This window comes from Hippocampus zosterae, chromosome 4 (assembly GCF_025434085.1).
Source record: "Hippocampus zosterae strain Florida chromosome 4, ASM2543408v3, whole genome shotgun sequence".
Lineage (NCBI taxonomy): Eukaryota > Metazoa > Chordata > Actinopteri > Syngnathiformes > Syngnathidae > Hippocampus > Hippocampus zosterae.
This window is the reverse complement of record NC_067454.1, coordinates 12,864,665-12,883,687: the sequence shown is the minus strand read 5'-3', so window position 1 is coordinate 12,883,687 and position 19,023 is coordinate 12,864,665. Positions and strand designations below refer to the sequence as shown.

General features: G+C 41.8%; 2 protein-coding genes across 8 annotated transcripts in view; one reads left to right on the top strand and one right to left on the bottom strand.

Annotated features, from left to right (window-relative positions):
• Positions 1-323: 323 nt before the first annotated feature.
• Positions 324-4,203, bottom strand: rnaset2 (ribonuclease T2). 7 transcript variants are annotated; one of them, XM_052063537.1, is made up of 10 exons: positions 3,984-4,175; positions 3,262-3,333; positions 3,109-3,163; positions 2,607-2,659; positions 2,084-2,141; positions 1,952-2,016; positions 1,645-1,758; positions 1,507-1,552; positions 1,313-1,387; positions 324-1,212 (listed from the first exon to the last, which is right to left on the bottom strand). In XM_052063537.1, exons 1-10 carry the CDS (start codon positions 3,992-3,994, stop codon positions 1,063-1,065), a joined length of 699 nt encoding a protein of 232 aa, XP_051919497.1. In that variant the 5' UTR covers positions 3,995-4,175; the 3' UTR covers positions 324-1,062. The 7 variants fall into 7 exon arrangements, with proteins under 7 accessions (XP_051919497.1, XP_051919501.1, XP_051919499.1 ...); XM_052063541.1 differs by having other exon boundaries at positions 3,258-3,350; positions 4,035-4,174; XM_052063539.1 differs by having other exon boundaries at positions 3,258-3,333; positions 4,035-4,174.
• A 4,806-nt stretch (positions 4,204-9,009) lies between these two features.
• The window catches only part of myom2b (myomesin 2b), a 41,608-nt gene continuing 31,594 nt past the window's right edge, over positions 9,010-19,023 (top strand). Inside the window, exons 1-19 of the mRNA XM_052063455.1 lie at positions 9,010-9,148; positions 10,649-10,752; positions 11,506-11,563; positions 11,695-11,849; positions 11,933-12,019; positions 13,203-13,291; positions 13,560-13,604; positions 13,718-13,882; positions 13,982-14,143; positions 14,415-14,556; positions 14,645-14,844; positions 15,220-15,273; positions 15,363-15,490; positions 15,659-15,842; positions 15,922-16,096; positions 16,199-16,320; positions 16,417-16,604; positions 16,818-16,944; positions 17,058-17,236. Of these exons, the coding sequence (XP_051919415.1) occupies positions 10,670-10,752; positions 11,506-11,563; positions 11,695-11,849; positions 11,933-12,019; positions 13,203-13,291; positions 13,560-13,604; positions 13,718-13,882; positions 13,982-14,143; positions 14,415-14,556; positions 14,645-14,844; positions 15,220-15,273; positions 15,363-15,490; positions 15,659-15,842; positions 15,922-16,096; positions 16,199-16,320; positions 16,417-16,604; positions 16,818-16,944; positions 17,058-17,236 (2,343 nt within the window). The 5' untranslated portion in view covers positions 9,010-9,148; positions 10,649-10,669. The remainder of the gene's footprint in view (positions 9,149-10,648; positions 10,753-11,505; positions 11,564-11,694; positions 11,850-11,932; positions 12,020-13,202; positions 13,292-13,559; positions 13,605-13,717; positions 13,883-13,981; positions 14,144-14,414; positions 14,557-14,644; positions 14,845-15,219; positions 15,274-15,362; positions 15,491-15,658; positions 15,843-15,921; positions 16,097-16,198; positions 16,321-16,416; positions 16,605-16,817; positions 16,945-17,057; positions 17,237-19,023) is intronic.

The window sequence follows — 19,023 nt, the reverse complement described above, 5'->3', positions numbered from 1 at the left end:
ATTTGAAAGCGCTTTTCATCACACTCAAAGACACTTTACAAGAGCTTGTCAGGAGATTCAATACAAGAGCTGTCTCATCAATTTTCAATAACCACATATCCGGTTCAGGGCAACGTGGAGCTGGAGCCACCGATACAATGCTGTTTTCCATCACTGCAAATTACAACAATGAGCACTTTGTTTAATGAATGTCTCATGGACATTGCCCCGATTATTATTTTTGGGGTGGGGACTTGAGGGAGGCGTGATTTTTCATAAAGCTCTTGTATTTAATTTACATAGGTTGCGCAAGTGCGCATAATGAAGTGGCGAGTGCACTCTAGTTTTATGGACATGAATTTATTTCTACAGTTACCAATGACAAAAACACAATGAATCATTTTTCAATTGATAATTAACAAGGGAAATGTATTCCTATGATTACCTGCCCCTATGCATCTAGCATAGTAAAACAGAGCACCATAAGTACAAGCTCTGGCATTATAACAACAACAACAATGGCAAAGTTCCTCTGCAGTCCTCTCCCTGAAAGTTGAATTACAATCCAAAAACAGTGGCATATGATTAGCAATGAACTTGGTCTGCCCCTAAATAATCTATGTTATCACTCTCAACTAAATTATCCTTGCTACTCTTAAATCATTAGATTAGCCCGAACGCAGTCTGATAGGTGAGATAACAACATACACGTCAATGCTGCTGCTGTAAACAACCCGAAACGGCTCATGGTTGGACATGTACATAATTTTTGACGTGCTGAAGAGAGGTAACTCAACAAGATGAATCCTGTTGTGAAATGTTTGTTAAAATACAAAAAAAGTGAACATAAAAAAGCTGCCATAACTGTGGCACAATTATATCTATGACACTATTTGAAAAAAACGGTAGATCACTGAGAGATCAAGTTCATGAAGTAGCTACATGACAAAAAAAAGGAAACTGTTTGCTTGCCTATCTCAGCCTGCGTGCAAATAGACTTGCTAAACTTACATTTAATTGGTTAAAAAAATGAGGATGTACAATATGTGTACATTTGTAAACGTCGTGCGTTATGTGGGTGTTTCAAAGAGGCGGATAGTAAACGAGAACGTCAGGGTCGCAGACGCTGAACGCGGAGCCTCCAGGGGAAGAGATCTCTTTCTCACAATCCAGGAGAGAGAAGTCAGGGCTGAAACAAATCTCGAGCTGACCCAAAACCTGCACATCAGGATTCTAGAAAACACATCAAATATTGAGTTGAACTCAAGAGCTCACTCTGAATTCCGTTTGTAGTGACTCCAACATTCAACAATTGGCTGTTTGACGCTCATACCTCAGCTGGATGGACACATTGTATCTTAGGTGTGACGCCATAGAAGTTTTCAATGACTCCTTCGATTTGTGAAAACTACAAAATGACACAGAAGAGGAACAATCCTCAATGCCTCGTGCCACATCACCCCCAAAAAAATATATATTGGTGATTGTTATACATTCCAATACATTAAATTGAACAGAAATACTCACCTTGTAATATTTTGCAGATGGGATGATGTCAAATTTCCTCAGCATGCTACAAGAACAGGGACACAGGTGGACAAATATCATCTACAGTGAAGGGTGTCGAGTGAAACTTATTCCAGTTGATGTCTGAGTTTTCAATACCTATCCAAGTCCACTTTATGGTACAGTTCCAGGGCCTTGCTGAAGTATTTGTGCTGACTGTTTAGTGCGGGAGCTTTGGCAGCACATGTGCCATGTTTGTACCATTCGTATTTCCTGTGGCAATAGAGTTGAGCATTTACTTTGGGGACGTAAAAACAAATCACGTGCACAAATACACATGCGAAGTGATGGACCATTATCTCGGACAAAAACAAACATTCCATCTTTAACTATTTAAATAATTGAATTTTCTGATGAATGTCAGTTAAAGGAAAGAAACAAAGAAAAACTTTGATGATCTCCTTACCAAAATCCAGATGATGCAGGTTTCAGTAAATCAGGCCAGGAGATCTCCATGTCTGGAAGCAAGTCCTTGAAAATAAATGGAAATATGATTATCATTATGACTTTTTTACACTGACAAAGGACAACAAAATACCTTTATTTCAGATGAGTTGAAATGCCATGATGCATTGCAAAGATTCCCTTTATCAGGCCTGCAAAAGGACAGCATATATTAAAAAAAAGGGGTTACGATTACTACGGCCCCTTATTTCCTTCTTGAACATGTGAGGCAATACAGAGAACAACAACCTAAACGCAACCTTAAGACAAATTTTCTGACCCCCGCTAAGAAAGCAAAACTTTAAAATGTGCAACCATTCTGCTCTCTTATTTGCATCTTGATATGACACCAGTTAAGTGGCTGGATTATCTCGGAAAAAGGAAAAATGACCGCTAACAACATGTTTATCATATTTATAAACACTTTTAATGAGAATTATGCCTTTTGTGTACATAGGAAGCAATGTTATAAGCATCCATGCACAACTGGGTGTTCTCATTTTAAGATTTGTGGGCTAAATAGATTAGTGGCCAACCTTGTTTCCATTTGGCTCCCTCTCCAACAGAACACACTTCTGTCTGCAAATATAACACGCACGCACACATACTTCACTTACCAGAATCCATGGAGTGTCCAGTAGCTGATGTTCGGATGATGACAGGACTCGATCTGAAATTTGTCACAACCACTCGGTCTCAAAGCGCACTTTAATGCTCACAGTTGCGCATTAAAATTACTGACATGAATCTACACATTTAACCTGCAGTGATATTGTCACATGCGGACAACACTACAAAGAAACATCATCCAGTGAGGGGAATTCAAAAAGGCTCATGTCAACGCCATCGTAATAACAACACAGCATTAAAAGAAGCCAACACATAGCAAGTTAAGGGTTAAGACACTGTGCCACCGTGTTGTCGCAATCAAAACCACACAGCCTCATGACTTAAAATGTCACATGACCTCACAAGTTTTAAAGTTGAGTAAGTGGCAAAGCTCGTCTGAAAATTTACAACATTTGCCACTTGCGCAGCAGAGAATTAAAAAAAGCATCAAAAGAGCCAGCATTAACATGATGAACATATTTTCTACTAAAAAGTCTGAAGGAAACTCACAGAACAGAAAGTGTTGGGCCAGTGGTGGGTGAGGATGAGTTTGGTCCACATGTGTCTGGGGGAAAAAAAAACACCACACATACAAATCTGAATAAACTTGGGAAATCCTAACAGACAACAATGCAATGAATGATGGTGTTTTCCTGTACTTACGGAGGCGACATGGCAAACGCAGAGACCGCTGCCAGACCCAACAAAAGATGACATCTGAGACTCATAGTGGATCTTCAAAACAAGAAAGACTGTCAATGAAGAATTGTTTGTGACTTCACATCAAACGTGATAAAGATATAAAAATAGGAGAGGTGGATTTCTCATTAGATAAATACAGGTTTGCATTTTTTTTGCTATGATGACAAAAGATAAACACCAGAGTTCTCGGTTACTAGTACTTGACGAGTAGCTTTTCACTTGTTGACTATTACTCAAGAATCTGAGGATAAAGACTTCTTTAAATCTTTGCAATACACTGTAATTCCTCCCCCCAATAAACGCACAGGAAATGAAAACAGGTAGTGCTGTAATATTGGGGTTGGAGAGGGGGGGGGGGGGTGGTAATATGGATTATTATGGATTCCGTTAGAACGAAATCACCCATGTTCGTTATAACCCATGTGATGTCCAAACAACTCAGTATGATGTGCAGTTCAACCACGGGAAATGATTATTGAAAATATATTTTGTAAGTTGTTCAAATAATACCTCTGACATTGAATCGAGCGTTCATGCATTTAAAACATCAATACTCAGATTTCATCAGACATGATTGTCTTATATTTATTGGCCATAATGTGTGGGTAGGGCAAAGGTTCGAAGTACAACGCTAAACACACGACTACACACAATACATGAAATTCGAACGCTTTGTGACTCACCCCAAACTCATTCCCCTCAATTTCGCGCTGGCAAAAGTCACATCAACTTACTTTGTCCTAAGCGGCGAAATTGCTTCGTGAAGGCTGCCGACTTTAGTCAGCTCATGTTCATGAACGACTCGTAGATGTTGCAGCAGGACTTTGCTTCAGTTGCGCCTGTGGTTGTTTACGTTATTTTATGTACTTCCGCCTTTTGTCAACCGGCTCAGCCAATCACGGATGCCGTGAACCACATGCTTGGTCACGTGGTAAACATGTCACTCACTTTCATGCCCACTTGCACGTCTTCGAGTGATGGGATTTTCGGCTCTTTTCGGTGGTCAGGTTCATTTGGATCGGCTCAGTGAAAGAGCCGGTTCTTTTCGGCTCTCAATTGGCTCTTTTAACTTTAGCTTTTCTTTTATATATTTATAACAAATATAGCATACATTTTGATACATGACTTGGTGAACTAAATTTTGCACTCTACTGACTGCAAATAGCAATAATTATCAGGCAAAGAAATGGCTTTTTACTTCTTTTATTAGGGGGTATTTTCGTCTGTAGGTTTCGTTCTACAGGAGTTTCACTGTAATCAGAGAACACCTAATTTGCATAACCACCCCCCTCTCCACCAATCACAGCATGTTATTGTCATGCTCCACCCACTTTCACAGCTATCTATCAGCGAATCATCAGCCATCATTCCAGCCAGGCCACACCCACTTTCCTAGATTTTTCTGCCTGAAAAAATAATCCAGGAAAAATAATTCAGAAAAATATTTTGAAAACAACTGAAAATAATTTTGTTAATTTCTTTTTTTTTAAATTCGCTTGTGGTGACGTGTTTAAAAAAGAAGTTGAGTTGAAGTGTTCTTTGTAATCAAGCTTTATTTCTTTTGCAGAGTAGACAATCACAAAAGCAGAGGAAAAAGTTGCAAGTTGGATGGCAGTCTGCTTGTTGCTGGGCGGCCAAGTGGTCAGCTCTTGGGAAGAATGTGGGACAGATGTGTTGACCTGAGAGGAAAGGCATCCGTGAGTTACACGCAAGCCAATTTCTTGTGCAGACAAAGATGTGTTGGGCATGAAACTTACCAGATAAATTAGACTCTTCGATCTAAAAAATGACCATGTACAGAAGGCGTTTTTAGCCGAAAATAAACGATCATGTATAGTCAGGCGTTTTTAGCCTGACTATACATGGTAATTTTTTACTAAATACACCTTACTACACATGGTCGTTTTTTTCTGCTAAAAATGCCTTTCTATATTAATTTATACATGGTTGTGTCTTTGGGGTGAAAACGCCTTACTATACATGGTCGTTTTTTTTTCCGGCTAAAAACCCCGTACTATACATGGTCGTTTTTTTGGGCAAAATACGCCTTTCTATAGATGGTCTGGTTTTTTTCCGTCTAAAAACGCCTTTCTATAAATGGTCGGGGTTTTTTTCGGCTAAAAACGCCTCACTATATATGGTCCTTTTTTTCGGCTAAAAACGCCTTACTTTACATGGTCGTTTTTTCGGCTAAAAACGCCTTACTGTACATGGTCGTTTATTTTCGGCAAAACACCTGACTGTACATGGTTGGGGGGGGGGTTCGGCTAAAAACACCTTAATATGTTTTTATTATTTCATGAATTGCGCTTTATTAAACATATTCATTCTGTGTCTTTTGTTCATTTTTTCACTTTTATGCAGTCTTTTCACCTGCTTGCGGGCCGGTTCCGACCCGCGAGCCGTATGTTTGACACCACTGTTCTTGGCGATCGTGAATAAAGTGCAAATAAAACACCCATTACGCTAACGACCAAAATATGTAAACAAACTTTATTCATTATTTCAAGATGCGTTGTTGATCAGGGCAACTCCGCTGGAATAGTTGAGACAAAAGTCTTGTCTGGATGCTTGCGGGGTGCTCTCTGCTAGTCCCAACAGGCCGGGTGCTGAAGAACCCTCATAACCCAAGGATCACGGTGAAATCAAACTTCGTTTCAGATTGGGGAGGAAACATCAGATGATTTCTGAGGGCCCCGATAACTTTTCCCCCTCAAAGTATTCACTGTATGTCGATCAACATGTCAGAAACATTTCGGTGTCATACTCCAGCAGAGGCCCGCCTTTGGCAAGGGGACCCGATTTCTCTTTCCAATGTCAGCTCACAGCAAGCAGTAAGAATCATTGTAAAATTCGACCGCAAACTCGCAAGAGGCTCGCGCCCGTCGTCGACGGTGACAAGGTTTTTACGAAACGTAAGGGTCTACCTCTCTGAGCACGGCGGCTGAGCCACCGCCAAACCTCGCTTCAGACATGTGAAAGAGAGAGAACGATATAAGAGGGAGGGAGAGAGAGAGAGAGAGAAAGAGAGAGAGAAGGAAAATGACGTGAGGGAGGGTGCCAGCTCTCATCGGTCACTACAAATAGCCGGCCATTTGTACCGGCTCGTTCGCAACCGACACTACATTTAATACATGCATGCACGTGACACAATACAGCATTAGCTGCGCTTTATCTAATTACGCCGGTGTATTCCTAAGCTCTGCGTTTACAAAGACAACATGGATGCGTTTTGCATGTTTAAAATTTGTGGTTATATGTTACAGTGGTGTAAATCAGCTGGATAGGCTCGGAAGAAAATGGATGGATTGATAGAATTTACAGTGGTCCAATTAGCAGTGCATAACAGTGGAGAGCCCCTCTGAATCCATTTAAACAATATCTTTCCCAACATATATCGAGCCCGTATTTTACATAAGAACAAAACTCACAATCACAAGTACAGTATGTACACAAGAGACCACTCTCAACGTTTCCGTTTCTCAGGTTTTCTTATTTATAGGAAGCTGCTTAAGTAAAATAAAAACATGTGTTTTAAATCGCAAATAGAATGCACGATAGTGCTTTATCTACTTTACACCATACACCATGTTATGCAAGGGGATTCTGTTTGATATGTTTGTGAATTTCTGCCTACTGTTTATTTTTGTGTTTTATAAGCTCACGTGGGCTGGGCATCTTAAATTGTGCATGACACTAAATAAGTAATAAACTAAACGAAACTATCAGTACATTTCTGACAGTTTAGTTAATAAATGAATGTGCCTTGGCACAGTTATAGGGAATCATGTAGTAGAATCATTCCGGTCAAGGGAAGGGGTGAGATGTGATTGGTCACATGTCAGTTGGAGGAAATATACTGTAGACAAACAATTACACCAGACTTCAATTCACCTAGTATGCATGATTTAGGAATGTGGAAAAAGGAAGTCGGCTTTTCACATGCAGGGGAGAACTTACAAATTGCACGCAGGAAGGCCCGAGTTGAGATTCGAGCTCGGTAATTTGGAACTGTGAGGCGGACAAGCTCACCACTCACCCCACTCGTTGTCATAAAAATTATTAAATTTTAAAAAACATTTTCATTAAATATAATGCAGGTTTGACACTGCAAAGTGGAATTCACTTGTTATTAAACATGCAGTATAATACACAATAGCTAAATGTACAGTCACCTGAATGTAAATTATGGCTCCCTTTTATACATTGTCTCTTTCACAAATCCATGTTTATCGGACAGGCTTGATTACATGTATGAATTGCCATGGGGCTCTTATTAAATTAATGAGTCATTATGATCTAATGTGCAAAATTAAACTTGTCTGGAGAACAGAAAGTGACAATCATTCACTTAGCTCCAATATGTCACAGGGGACTAGCTGAAAATTACCAGCACTTAGCTACCATAGAGCTTTGACTGACCAACTTGTCATAATGTGTTAAAAATAGAACTGGGATGTGTTGTCACAGTTCTAGCTTCTGGCCAACAGGGAGCTCTTTTTAACTCACTTCAGGTGCTAACCGTTTGTAGCAAGCGCTTGTTACCTTTTTGAGGATATTTTACTGTATTTTCTGACTAAGTTTAAAAAAAAATGTGGAGAATATTTAATTAGCGATGAGTCATTTTAGCCTCATGTGACCGCCATGTCAGGTGTAGGCCAAGTTGTAACTATAGCTTGTTTTATAAATAAGCACTGGCTGAAGTTTGGCATGCAACATGTTGTCTTAAGACATACCAGTACTTGTTAAAATGTGGAGAGGAAGATCCAGGCTGACACTAATATCACATTAGACTAATGCCAAAATCGACTGAGTCATTTGTACATGTCACATTACGACTGTGTACTTTAGATTCTCAGTCAGCCAGGTCGTAACAACTGGACTCTTCTTGTTTGTAGAACTCATAATGTTTTTTTTTTCTTTCGATTTTTCAAAATTCCAGGAGAAAGAAACAATAAGGCCAAATCATCCAGAAAAAACATACAATAATGAAATAAAAATAGTAATAGAGACGAAAGTCGTAGTATACTGCAAGAAACAAACCCCAAAAAAAAGCATCATTTTAAAAGAAAAAAAGTCACCTAGCAACATATGACTGCCTGCATGTAGCTCTGGACTGATGAAAGGATTGTTTAACTAAGGTAATGCAATTATATTTAATTAATATGAAGTGCATGAAAGGATTTAATTGCTCATTACAAATAAAACAGTTTTATTGTTGGCGAAACTTAAAACTCATCACATTGTTGATTTAAACCCTTTTGTGTCTGCAGTCTTTGTTGACTTTGTTTGACCTTCTAACTTAGTGTTTTTACATTTCTAATAACATTGCCTGACTTTATTTTAAAAATAGATAATTTTGCTCATAAAAATAATTATTTTTCTTGTAATATTACCTTTTTTTTGTTTGTTAAAAAATCCTAATTCAATGTTGTTTTTTTTTCTTACGGATCCAGTAAACTGTATGATGCGGTTCAAAATGTAGCTTGGATCATGTTTTTAGAAAAATAACATTTCATTGAAAATTCCTAAACAGCATCTCTCGGATTGTCCACAACGTGCAGGCCAGCTTTGGTGAGTGTGTCGGCCATTTATCACAGGCTCTTAAACTCACATGCCACAAATGTTAACAAAATGTGATAATCAATACAACGAATGGTTAGAATAGCTCTGAGTCTTGAAGGATCCTGGTTATATATAGGTACCTCTCTCTCCATTTAAGGCCTTGGGGAGAGGCAGGTGGGGGTCCGTTGGAGACGCTGGTGGCTTACTTCGTCTGGGACAGGGTTTAGGCTCCCCTGTGGATTTTGACTGACAACTGAAGTCGCTGCTAAGGAAATCACAAGGGGTGAGAAAAGCTTTGTCAAAACGTTCGAAACCTTTTTTTTGTCTTTCTCATCTTAATATCTTGTTTTTAATAATGTAATATATTAGTCTTCCAAATTGGAGGGAAGCAAGTGTGAACATCCTGGAATTTTTCTATCGTGTACACATTGTTTCAGATCTTAAAAATACCGTAATACCATTTGAACCTAATGGATTTTGTTAAAGCATCTTAAACATTGGATATATGCTGTTTCATCTAGTGGAGGACTATCACATGTTTGTACAGTTTTAGCTGAGCATTGTTGAGGTTTACAGTTACAGGGATAGAGGCTCAGGTGTCATACTGGACAGTTGTACTTTTACAGTGTTGGCCAGTGTCAATGCACTGACATGAGAAATTTCCTTTCAGTTGACTTCAATTTCAAAGCGCCAACAGGATAGTCTTATTTGTTGTTTTATCAAACACTGAACAGTGAAGTGAATAAATAAGGCATACCAAATCAAACAAAGTTGTCATGTGTATTGACTCGATAGTTTGTTGCCATCAAGTACTCCCCTCATATTGGATTTTGAGGTGAAGGGTTGCGATGATTAATCTGCGTACTTGATTGACAGGATTGAGTAACGCTAGACTCTTTTACATCGAGATGGGTGAATGAATGGTGTCTCCAAGCTGGGTTGGACATTTCAGAGATGTGGAAACAGGGCCAGATGTATTTCCAAGAGTAGTATATCCTGAGGAGCATTGAAGAGGTTTGAGAGATCAGAATCAGTTCAAGTGTCAGCATAATACATGGTTCACTTAAGTCATAGTCATCATGCAGTGTCACTGTGTCTGCATGATGCAAGAAATACACGTGAAATATGGCACGTTATCATTTGCCCGTAGTTACAAAATGATCCTATTGATTATTGGAACAAAATTGATATTCACAGTTCATAAATGCTAAGGTTTGTTTTTCGCGGTTCACTATTCGCGGTTCAATATTCACGGTTCGTTTTTTGCGGTTCACTATTTGCGGTTCGTTTTTTCGCGGTTCACTATTCGCGGTTTGTTTTCCCTGGTTCGTTTTTCACGGTTCACTATTCGCGGTTCGTTTTTCATGGTTCACAAACGAACAAGAAACAACGAACGAACGACGAACGAACGAATAACAACGAACCCCAAAATTTTTCCCGTCAACTCTTAAAAAAAAGTCGTCAATGATGGAAAATTGTTGGTTAATGTACTCTCTGCAGAAACAGAAATATAAATGATGTTAATGTTTTTACAGTCTTGCATAACTTAGATTTTGTTACAAAAGACAGGCTTTAATTTGTTATCATAAATCACCCCTCCTCCTCCCGAATCCTCACAAATAAAATATGAAATTTCGGGTTTGCTTCAGGCTCGGACCTGCAAATCAAATTAATTGGTCGGGTTCGGGCTGGGTCGGGCTTTAATACCCGCGGGCCGGGTTGGGTCAGGCTGAATTTTTTTTAGGCTAGACTGTGAGGATAATCGTTTGTGTGTTGCCAACAGGTCACGATCCGCCGTGTCATCATGTGGGGGTTGATCAAGCACGGGAATTACAACTATGACTATCACCATAAACAGAGCCAGTATGTGGTTAAAGAATACAGCAGGTACAGGATAATTACAGGTTGGAATGCTAATTTGCATGAAAGTTGTTCACGATTTGAATGATGCTGATAGTGTTCTCACTAATAGTCGTGCTTTTACAGATGGAAGCTTTACCAGAAAATGAAGCCATACAGCTAAAGACCACAGAAATTCACTTAAATGCGGTTTCCACGGCTACGTCAAGCATAGATTGAATAGTTTGCACTTGTCGTGCTAAACACTGTAGCCGTAAGCCCACTTTTTTGGGGAGGAAATAGTTTTGTCCATCCTGACAGCCTGTATTAAGAAGAAAAGGAGATCAAGTGTTGCTTTGAGCTCTTTGATTCGCTCACATGAATTCCCTGTGCCTTGAAACTCTGTTTAGTGTCCTGTGTTTCACTTCACTTCACTCTGAAAAAAAGTCTTTCTCTTGCTCCTCACCTCTCTCTTTCTCTCTCTCTCTCTTTCTAAAATCTCTTGCCCCCAAGCAGCATGTCAGTGCTCAAAGCTGTCAAATGGTGATTTTCTTTGTTGTGCTCGCTCCTCACATAGAGCTAATGTTCTCACATTCAAATCTATTTTTAATTTCATTTAATTTTTTTCTCAAAATATTAATATGAAAGGTCTACCAATGCAATATAAAATGCATATTTTAGTAGGCTGTTCAGCTAGGTGCGATATTTTGCAATTGACAGCTTTAGGGAACCCATTTAAGGTTGCAAAAAATAAATGGTAAATCTGTTCTGAAGTGGTTTCACTTTGTGTCTGTTGTGTAGCTCAGAGGAGACGGTGGATAGATATGAATATAAAACACGAGCCCACATCCAGGAAGTGGTAAGAATTCTCTCACTTCCTGTTTTTAAAATGATTTCAAATCTGTAATACAAAATAAACAAATAAATAAATAAAAAACATTACAGTATGTTGTGCTCAGTACTTATGGGCATGCTTGATTTTCTATTTAGTTGAATATGAAGATGCCGCAGAAGTACGTGCGAGAAGAGCCGATGATCAGGGGGCCATCCTTCCTGGTCCGACTCAGGTCTCACACCGTCTTTGAAAACACTCCAATCAACCTTTTTTGTACTGTGGAAGGCTATCCACTGCCTATTGTGAAATGGTGAGGTGAAAAAAAATAAATCTGGAGTCCTCATCTAAAATCACGATAAAGTGAGCATGTTCTCCCATTCTTTTGACTTATAGGTATAAAGATGGTATGATCCTCGACATGTCCTCTGGAAAGTATCTAGTCGAAGCAAAAGGAGGAGTCCACTCACTGGAAATTACAAGGTACATTAAATAAGGACGATGCCATCACTTGGTTTGACGAACTGGTAAGAGTTGAGTGGGTATAGTAGAAAGCATATGAACACCTGAACACCTCTGGGCCATACCTCATAATGACCGGATTCCGATGTCCATTAAGGCTGTTCAATTATGTTGCGTGCTGGGTGCATCACGCCTAGTTTGGTCGAGGGAGGATTAATGTATTTGCGCCCTCCCCTCAAGGGAAGCTCAGCTGTTCAAGTGCTGACCTCAGTGTTACTTGATCCTCAAAGATTCCTTCGGTCGAATCACCTTCAGATGCTTCTTTCAATTGCACAGTTTAGCACAGATGATCACACACTTGGAGCAGATCAATGACATTCTCGCTGGCACCCCTTTGTAGGAAAAATATTCATATGAACTGTAAAGGTAGCCATAATTGATTTTATTATTTTTTGGGCGAGGTTAACTATAAAATATCAAAGCGTGGCCATAATAATTAGCATCATGGCAGCGTGCAGAGCCCCAACATGACACTGCTATTATTCATTCATTTTCCGATCCGCGTATACTCACAAGGGTCGCTGGGGTGCTGGAGCCTATCCCAGCTGTCTTCGGACACCCTGAACTGGTTGCCAGCCAATCGCAGGGCACACAGAGACGAACAACCACCAGCGCTCACACTCACACCTAGGGAGAATTTAGAGTGTTCAATCAGCCTGCCATGCATGTTTTTGGAATGTGGGAGGAAACTGGAGCACCCGGAGAAAACCTACGCAGGCCTGGGGAGAACATGCAAACTCTACACAGGAGGCCAAAGCTGGAATTGAACCCGGTACCTCTGCACTAAGGCCGCCACTGCTATGATATAATCGCTAAATCACAATGACCCTCCTGTCTGCTTCAGGCCACTGTCACACTAGAACTGGAGCACATGTTCAACATGCACACACTTATCCAGAGTTGCTGGGCAATACATTCGCCCGGCCTCTGCCAGTGGCGTCAGTAATCTGGTTGAGAATATGCAGGTTTTAACTTACTGCCTGGGTTGGAAATCTAATGGTAGAGCATAATAGGAGAAAGTCATTAAGTCATGATCTGCTTAGGTTAAGTTCACATTCCAAGTTTGTTTTATACAAGTGTAACACTGATTGTCATGTGGTTTTATTTATGTTGTTGTTATTGTTTGTTTTTGATTTTGTTGCAGATGTTCAACTGATGATACAGCCATGTACACAGTTATGGCTGGTAACATCCATGGACAAGCAAGAAGTCAGGCTTCTGTTATTGTCAAGAGTAAGTCAACCAGCATTATATGAGCGGCGTTTAGGCTGGCCTGATTTGTGTCACTCCTGTTTGTCAAGTCCTGACTCACTCACACAACCGTATTGCTGATTACGGTTTGGGTTTTGGTTACTTTTACTCGAGCCCACAAAATGTTGAAAAAATTGTGAGGAATCAATTAAATGTTACCTTTTGAATTTATGCAGTTCTAGCAGATGGGTGAATGAACCATAACTTGAATTAAAAAAAAAAACGTTTTGTTTTTTTTAAACTTATGTAGGATACAAGAAAGAAGAGTTTTGTCCATATGGATGGATGCCTTATGGTATGTGTCACAATTAGCTCATAGGAAGTTGTTATGGCAGTGGATGATGATTTTTTTTCTTTGTATGGGCTGGAGAAAACTTTGTTTTATTTCAACTAACTTTTGTCTCGCAGTTTCAGTGCTTCCAAAAATCCAATTCACTAAAATCCACATTACTTTTACGGATAAGTTTGGCCCAGTGTTTGCTTCTGAAGGAGATTCTGCTACTCTAACTGCCAGTATGACCCTTGAACCCAACCTGGCCAACCTGCAACCTGAGGCACAGTGGTACAGAGATGGTAATTGGTTACTATTCCGTGTTGTTTAATTTTTATTTATTTTTTTTAAAGTTTGCTGCTTTACTTGATTGGATTACTTTCGGCGTGTCTCCTTTCCAGGCACTCGTTTGTTTGATTCGAAATGGGTCAAAATTGAAACGGGGCGAGGAGTCAGCACCTTGACTCTTCCTCACCTCTACAAAGAAGACGAAGGCTTGTATACACTGCGCATGGTGACGAAAGGAGGCATTGCAGAACACAGTGCATTTGTCTCTGTTGCAGGTGAGGAATGGCGAACTCAGGAATTCTTTATCAATATCATTTGATGCTAATTTGACGCTTGGAAAGGCCCTTTTTCTATTCCGATTGCACAAAGCAATACCCTAGCGGCATGTTTGGATGCATTTGTTCCAGAAGAACAAGACCAGACTGAATGAAATCTCTTCAAAAGAGTAGAATTTTCGAATCCCAGTTGCCCGGTGTTTACTGTTGTTACTAAAGCATGCATACAAACAATGATGAAATCAATGTCCCCTTATCGCTTGCTGTGTAGATGGTCCTCCCCCAGTTTCTGGTGCACCTGGTGCTCCAATGGACATAAACATTCACGATGCCAACAGAGACTATGTCATCGTGTCATGGAAGCCTCCCAATATGACGACAGAGGATCCAATCCTGGGATACTTTGTGGACAAGTATGGCCACATTTATTCCTCTATTGTTCTGTTTCATTATAATTCAAGTTAGTTTTTTTTTTTTTTTTTTTTACATTCACCTTTTCAGAAGTGAGGTCGGCACTGAAAACTGGAATCAATGCAACGATCAGCCCTTTAAGATCTGTAAATATCCAGTGGCCGGCCTGTTTGAAGGACATTCGTACTGCTTCCGGGTCCGAGCCGTCAACGCCAAAGGAATAAGCAAACCTTCTCGCATGTCTGAGCCCATCACTGCACTGGACCCAACTGAATTTGAAAGGCTGTACAGTAAGTGGCACTGGAAATGCTAAGAATAATGTCACATGGGAGACTTGATTGACCATGATCAGAGGATCAATTTCTAGTTAAAAAAAACAACAACCAAAAAAAACAGTTTGACAAATATACAAATAATCTAAAATGATGAAAGTCTGAAGAACAAAATATATGTTCTCAGTCGTTTATATGATTTTACAGTTACAAATACATGTATAATGATTTTGCCGTACATGTGGAAAGTAATCTGAGAAATATAATACAACAAAGTGTTATACCGCTACTTGTACATGTGTCCATATATTACTAAGATTGATATAAAAAAAATCAGGCATTAGTTTGCAAATGCTGAAATGATAGTCATGTTTTTTTTCCTATTCCATTAAGCTAAAAAACTTGGAGGGAAGCTGGATGTTGTCTCTTACCACGATGAAGAAGAAGGTGTGTTCATTAACTTGCTGTATAATTCCGTCTTGTACATTGCTGGGAGTGAATTTGTGTGCACTTACATCCTGTATGTGTGTGTACAGCTGAAGGAAAACCTCCAGGTTCTCCATCAGGGGTCTGTGCATCGGAAACTGACAGGACTTACGTTGTTCTGAGTTGGAAAGCTCCAGCAAAGTCCAGCAAGGCTCCCATGTGGTACTACATAGAAAAGGTGAGAGAGTCATTTGTTTTCTATTGACGACAAACTTACCTGACCGTTGACCATTGCTAACTTATGCTGTCTAATGTCCGATGCTCCTCAAAAACATGATGATTGCATTGCATTGACAGAAAGCAACTATCCAATAGAGCATCTTTGCATCATCTCTTTTCACCGCAGACCATGGCAGACAGCGATGCGTGGCAGCGCGTGAACACTGCGGTCCCAATTCGCTCGCCTCGCTATGCTGTCTTTGACCTGTCGGAGGGTAAACAGTACAAATTCAGAGTCCTTTCCGCAAACATGTATGGAACCAGTGAGCCGTCAGAACCAAGTCGGCCTATTGAAACCAAAGAACTTAAAGGTCGTTATTTGTGTTCATCTTAAAATGTCATTCTTTTTCGTTCGTCGATATGATGATGTCTTTAATTCTTTGGACTCAGGTGTGCCTTCAGCTCCCGGCCAGGTGATTGCAACTCGGGAAACCGACACCACCGTCCTCATCCAGTGGACTCCTCCAAAAGAACCCAACAGTCTGATTGGCTACTACATTGACCAGTGTGTGAAGGGGTCCAAAGACTGGACCTCAGCCAACCACAAACCGCACAAGAGCACTAAGTATGTTTGAAGTCTCAGGCAGACCACTGTTTTTGCATTTCTCACAGTTGTTTAGTTTTGATCAGATTCTGTGGGGAAACCCATGTGATGTTGTTGTGACAGGTTTGTGGTTAGCGGTCTTACAACAGGAGAAACCTACGTGTTCCGTGTACAGGCTATCAATGAGATTGGCCTCAGCGAGGAGTCCCAGGAGTCTGCGCCTCTAACTGTCAAGGCTGCTCTCAGTAAGTATTTCTTCATTTCGAAATGAAGGTGCAGTTCATTCTTCCCTTTTGTTATTTCTAGACATTTTAGAATTCACGATTGAATCTTTTGCCTAGCCACGCCTTCTGCTCCTTATAAGATTGCTCTGGTGGACTGCGACGGACATTCAATGGTCTTGAACTGGAAGAAGCCCCTTCACTCTGGAGGATCACCTATTAAGGAATATTACGTGGATAAGAGATGCAGTGGAACAGAAATGTGGAGGGAGATCAATATTCCACCTATTGCTGAAAGACTTTTCAAAGTAATGTATATAAAATTAGATGAGTAAAAAAAAAAAACAACCCCCCAAACCCTCCTTTTTCCTTACTAATAGCAAGAAACTGTTAATTTGCATGCAAATTGTAATACCTTTGGGGCTGACTCTCTCTGTTTGAGGGTTGAGAGTGGCTTTCCCATCTTAGAGGATAAGAAAAATCTTTGACTGTCGTGGCAATGGCACTGCATTCACTGACAGGTGGAGGGTTTGACAGAAGGCACAGTGTATCAGTTCCAAGTGTATGCGGCCAATCTTATTGGCCTGGGACCAGCATCCAAACACTCAGCCGACTACACTTGTGAAGCCTGGACAATGCCTGAGCCAGGTTAGCTGCGGTGTTTGTTGTTCTACTTTGAAATGTAGACAGCATAAGCAAATAAAGTGTCTGTGATGATTTTTGTTGTTGTTTAAATCTTGATCCTGTGTGCTGTGCTACAGGTCCTGCTTATGATCTGACTTTTTGTGAGGCGAGAGACGATTCTGTGGTGCTTGAATGGCAAAAACCGGTCTACATCGGTTCTGGACCAATCACTGGTTATCATGTGGAGTATGCTAAGAAGGGCACTAATAAATGGAATACAGCCAACGAAAAGGCCACCAATCAATGCTTCCTTAAGGTAAGGATCTTGTAATGTGCTTTATATTGTTACTTTTTGGACCATCCATCCATCCATCCATCATCTACCGCTTATCCGGGGCCGGGTCGCGGGGGCAACAGCTTTAGCAGGGAAGCCCAGACTTCCCTCTCCCTAGCTACTTCTTCCAGCTCTCCCCGGGGGATCCCGAGTCGTTCCCAGGCAAGCTGGGTGACATAGTCTCTCCAGCGTGTCCTGGGTCTTCCTCGGGGTCTCCTCCCGGTGGGACATGACCGGAACACCTCACCGGGGAGGCGCTCAGGAGGCATCCGAATCAGATGCCCAAGCCACCTCATCTGGCTCCTCTCGATGTGGAGGAGAAGCGGCTCGACTCTGAGCCTCTCCCGGATGACTGAGCTTCTCACCTTATCTCTAAGGGAGAGCCCGGACACCCTGCGGAGAAAACTCATTTCAGCCGCTTGTATCCGGGATCTCGTTCTTTCGGTCACGACCCATAGCTCGTGACCATAGGTGAGGGTTGGGACGTAGATCGACCGGTAAATTGAGAGCTTCGCCCTTTGGCTCAGCTCCTTCTTCACCACGACAGACCGATACAACGTCCGCATCACAGCAGACGCTGCACCGATCCGCCTGTCGATCTCCCGCTCCCTCCTACCCCCACTCGTGAACAAGACCCCAAGATACTTGAACTCCTCCACTTGGGGTAAGATCTCCTCCCCGACCCGGAGGGGGCACTCCACCCTTTTCCGACTGAGGACCATGGTTTCAGATTTGGAGGTGCTGATTTTCATCCCAACCGCTTCACACTCGGCTGCGAAACGCTCCAGTGAGAGTTGGAGAGCCCCGTTTGAAGGAGCCAACAGCACCACATCATCTGCAAAAAGCAGGGATGTAATACTGAGGCCCCCAAAACGGACCCCCTCAACGCTTCGGCTGCGCCTAGAAATTCTGTCCATAAAGGTTATGAACAGAATCGGCGACAAAGGGCAGCCTTGGCGGAGTCCTACCCTCACTGGAAACGATTCCGACTTACTGCCGGCAATGCGAACCAAACTCTGACATCGGTGGTATAGTGACCGAACAGCCCGTATCAGGGGGTTCGGTACCCCATACCCACGAAGCACCCCCCACAGAACTCCCCGAGGGACACGGTCAAACGCCTTCTCCAAGTCCACAAAACACATGTAGACTGGTTGGGCGAATTCCCACATACCCTCAAGGACCCTGCTAAGGGTGTAGAGCTGGTCCACTGTTCCACGGCCGGGACGAAAACCACACTGCTCCTCCTCAATCTGAGGCTCGACTTCCTGACGGACCCTCCTCTCCAGCACCCCTGAATAGACCTTGCCAGGGAGGCTGAGGAGTGTGATCCCTCTGTAGTTGGAACACACCCTCCGGTCCCCCTTTTTAAAAAGAGGGACTACCACCCCGGTCTGCCAATCCAGAGGCACTCTCCCCGTTGACCACGCGATGTTGCAGAGGCGTGTCAACCAGGACAGCCCCACAACATCCAGAGCCTTGAGGAACTCCGGGCGGATCTCATCCACCCCCGGGGCCTTGCCACCGAGGAGCTTTTTAACCACATCGGTGACTTCAACCACAGAGATAGGAGAGCCCACCTCAGAGTCCCCAGGCTCTGCTTCCTCAAAGGAAGGCGTGTTGGTGGAGTTGAGGAGGTCTTCGAAGTACTCTGCCCACCGGTTCACAACGTCCCGAGTCGAAGTCAGCAGCGCCCCATCCCCACTGTACACAGTGTTAGTGGTGCACTGCTTCCCCCTCCTGAGACGTCGGATGGTGGACCAGAATTT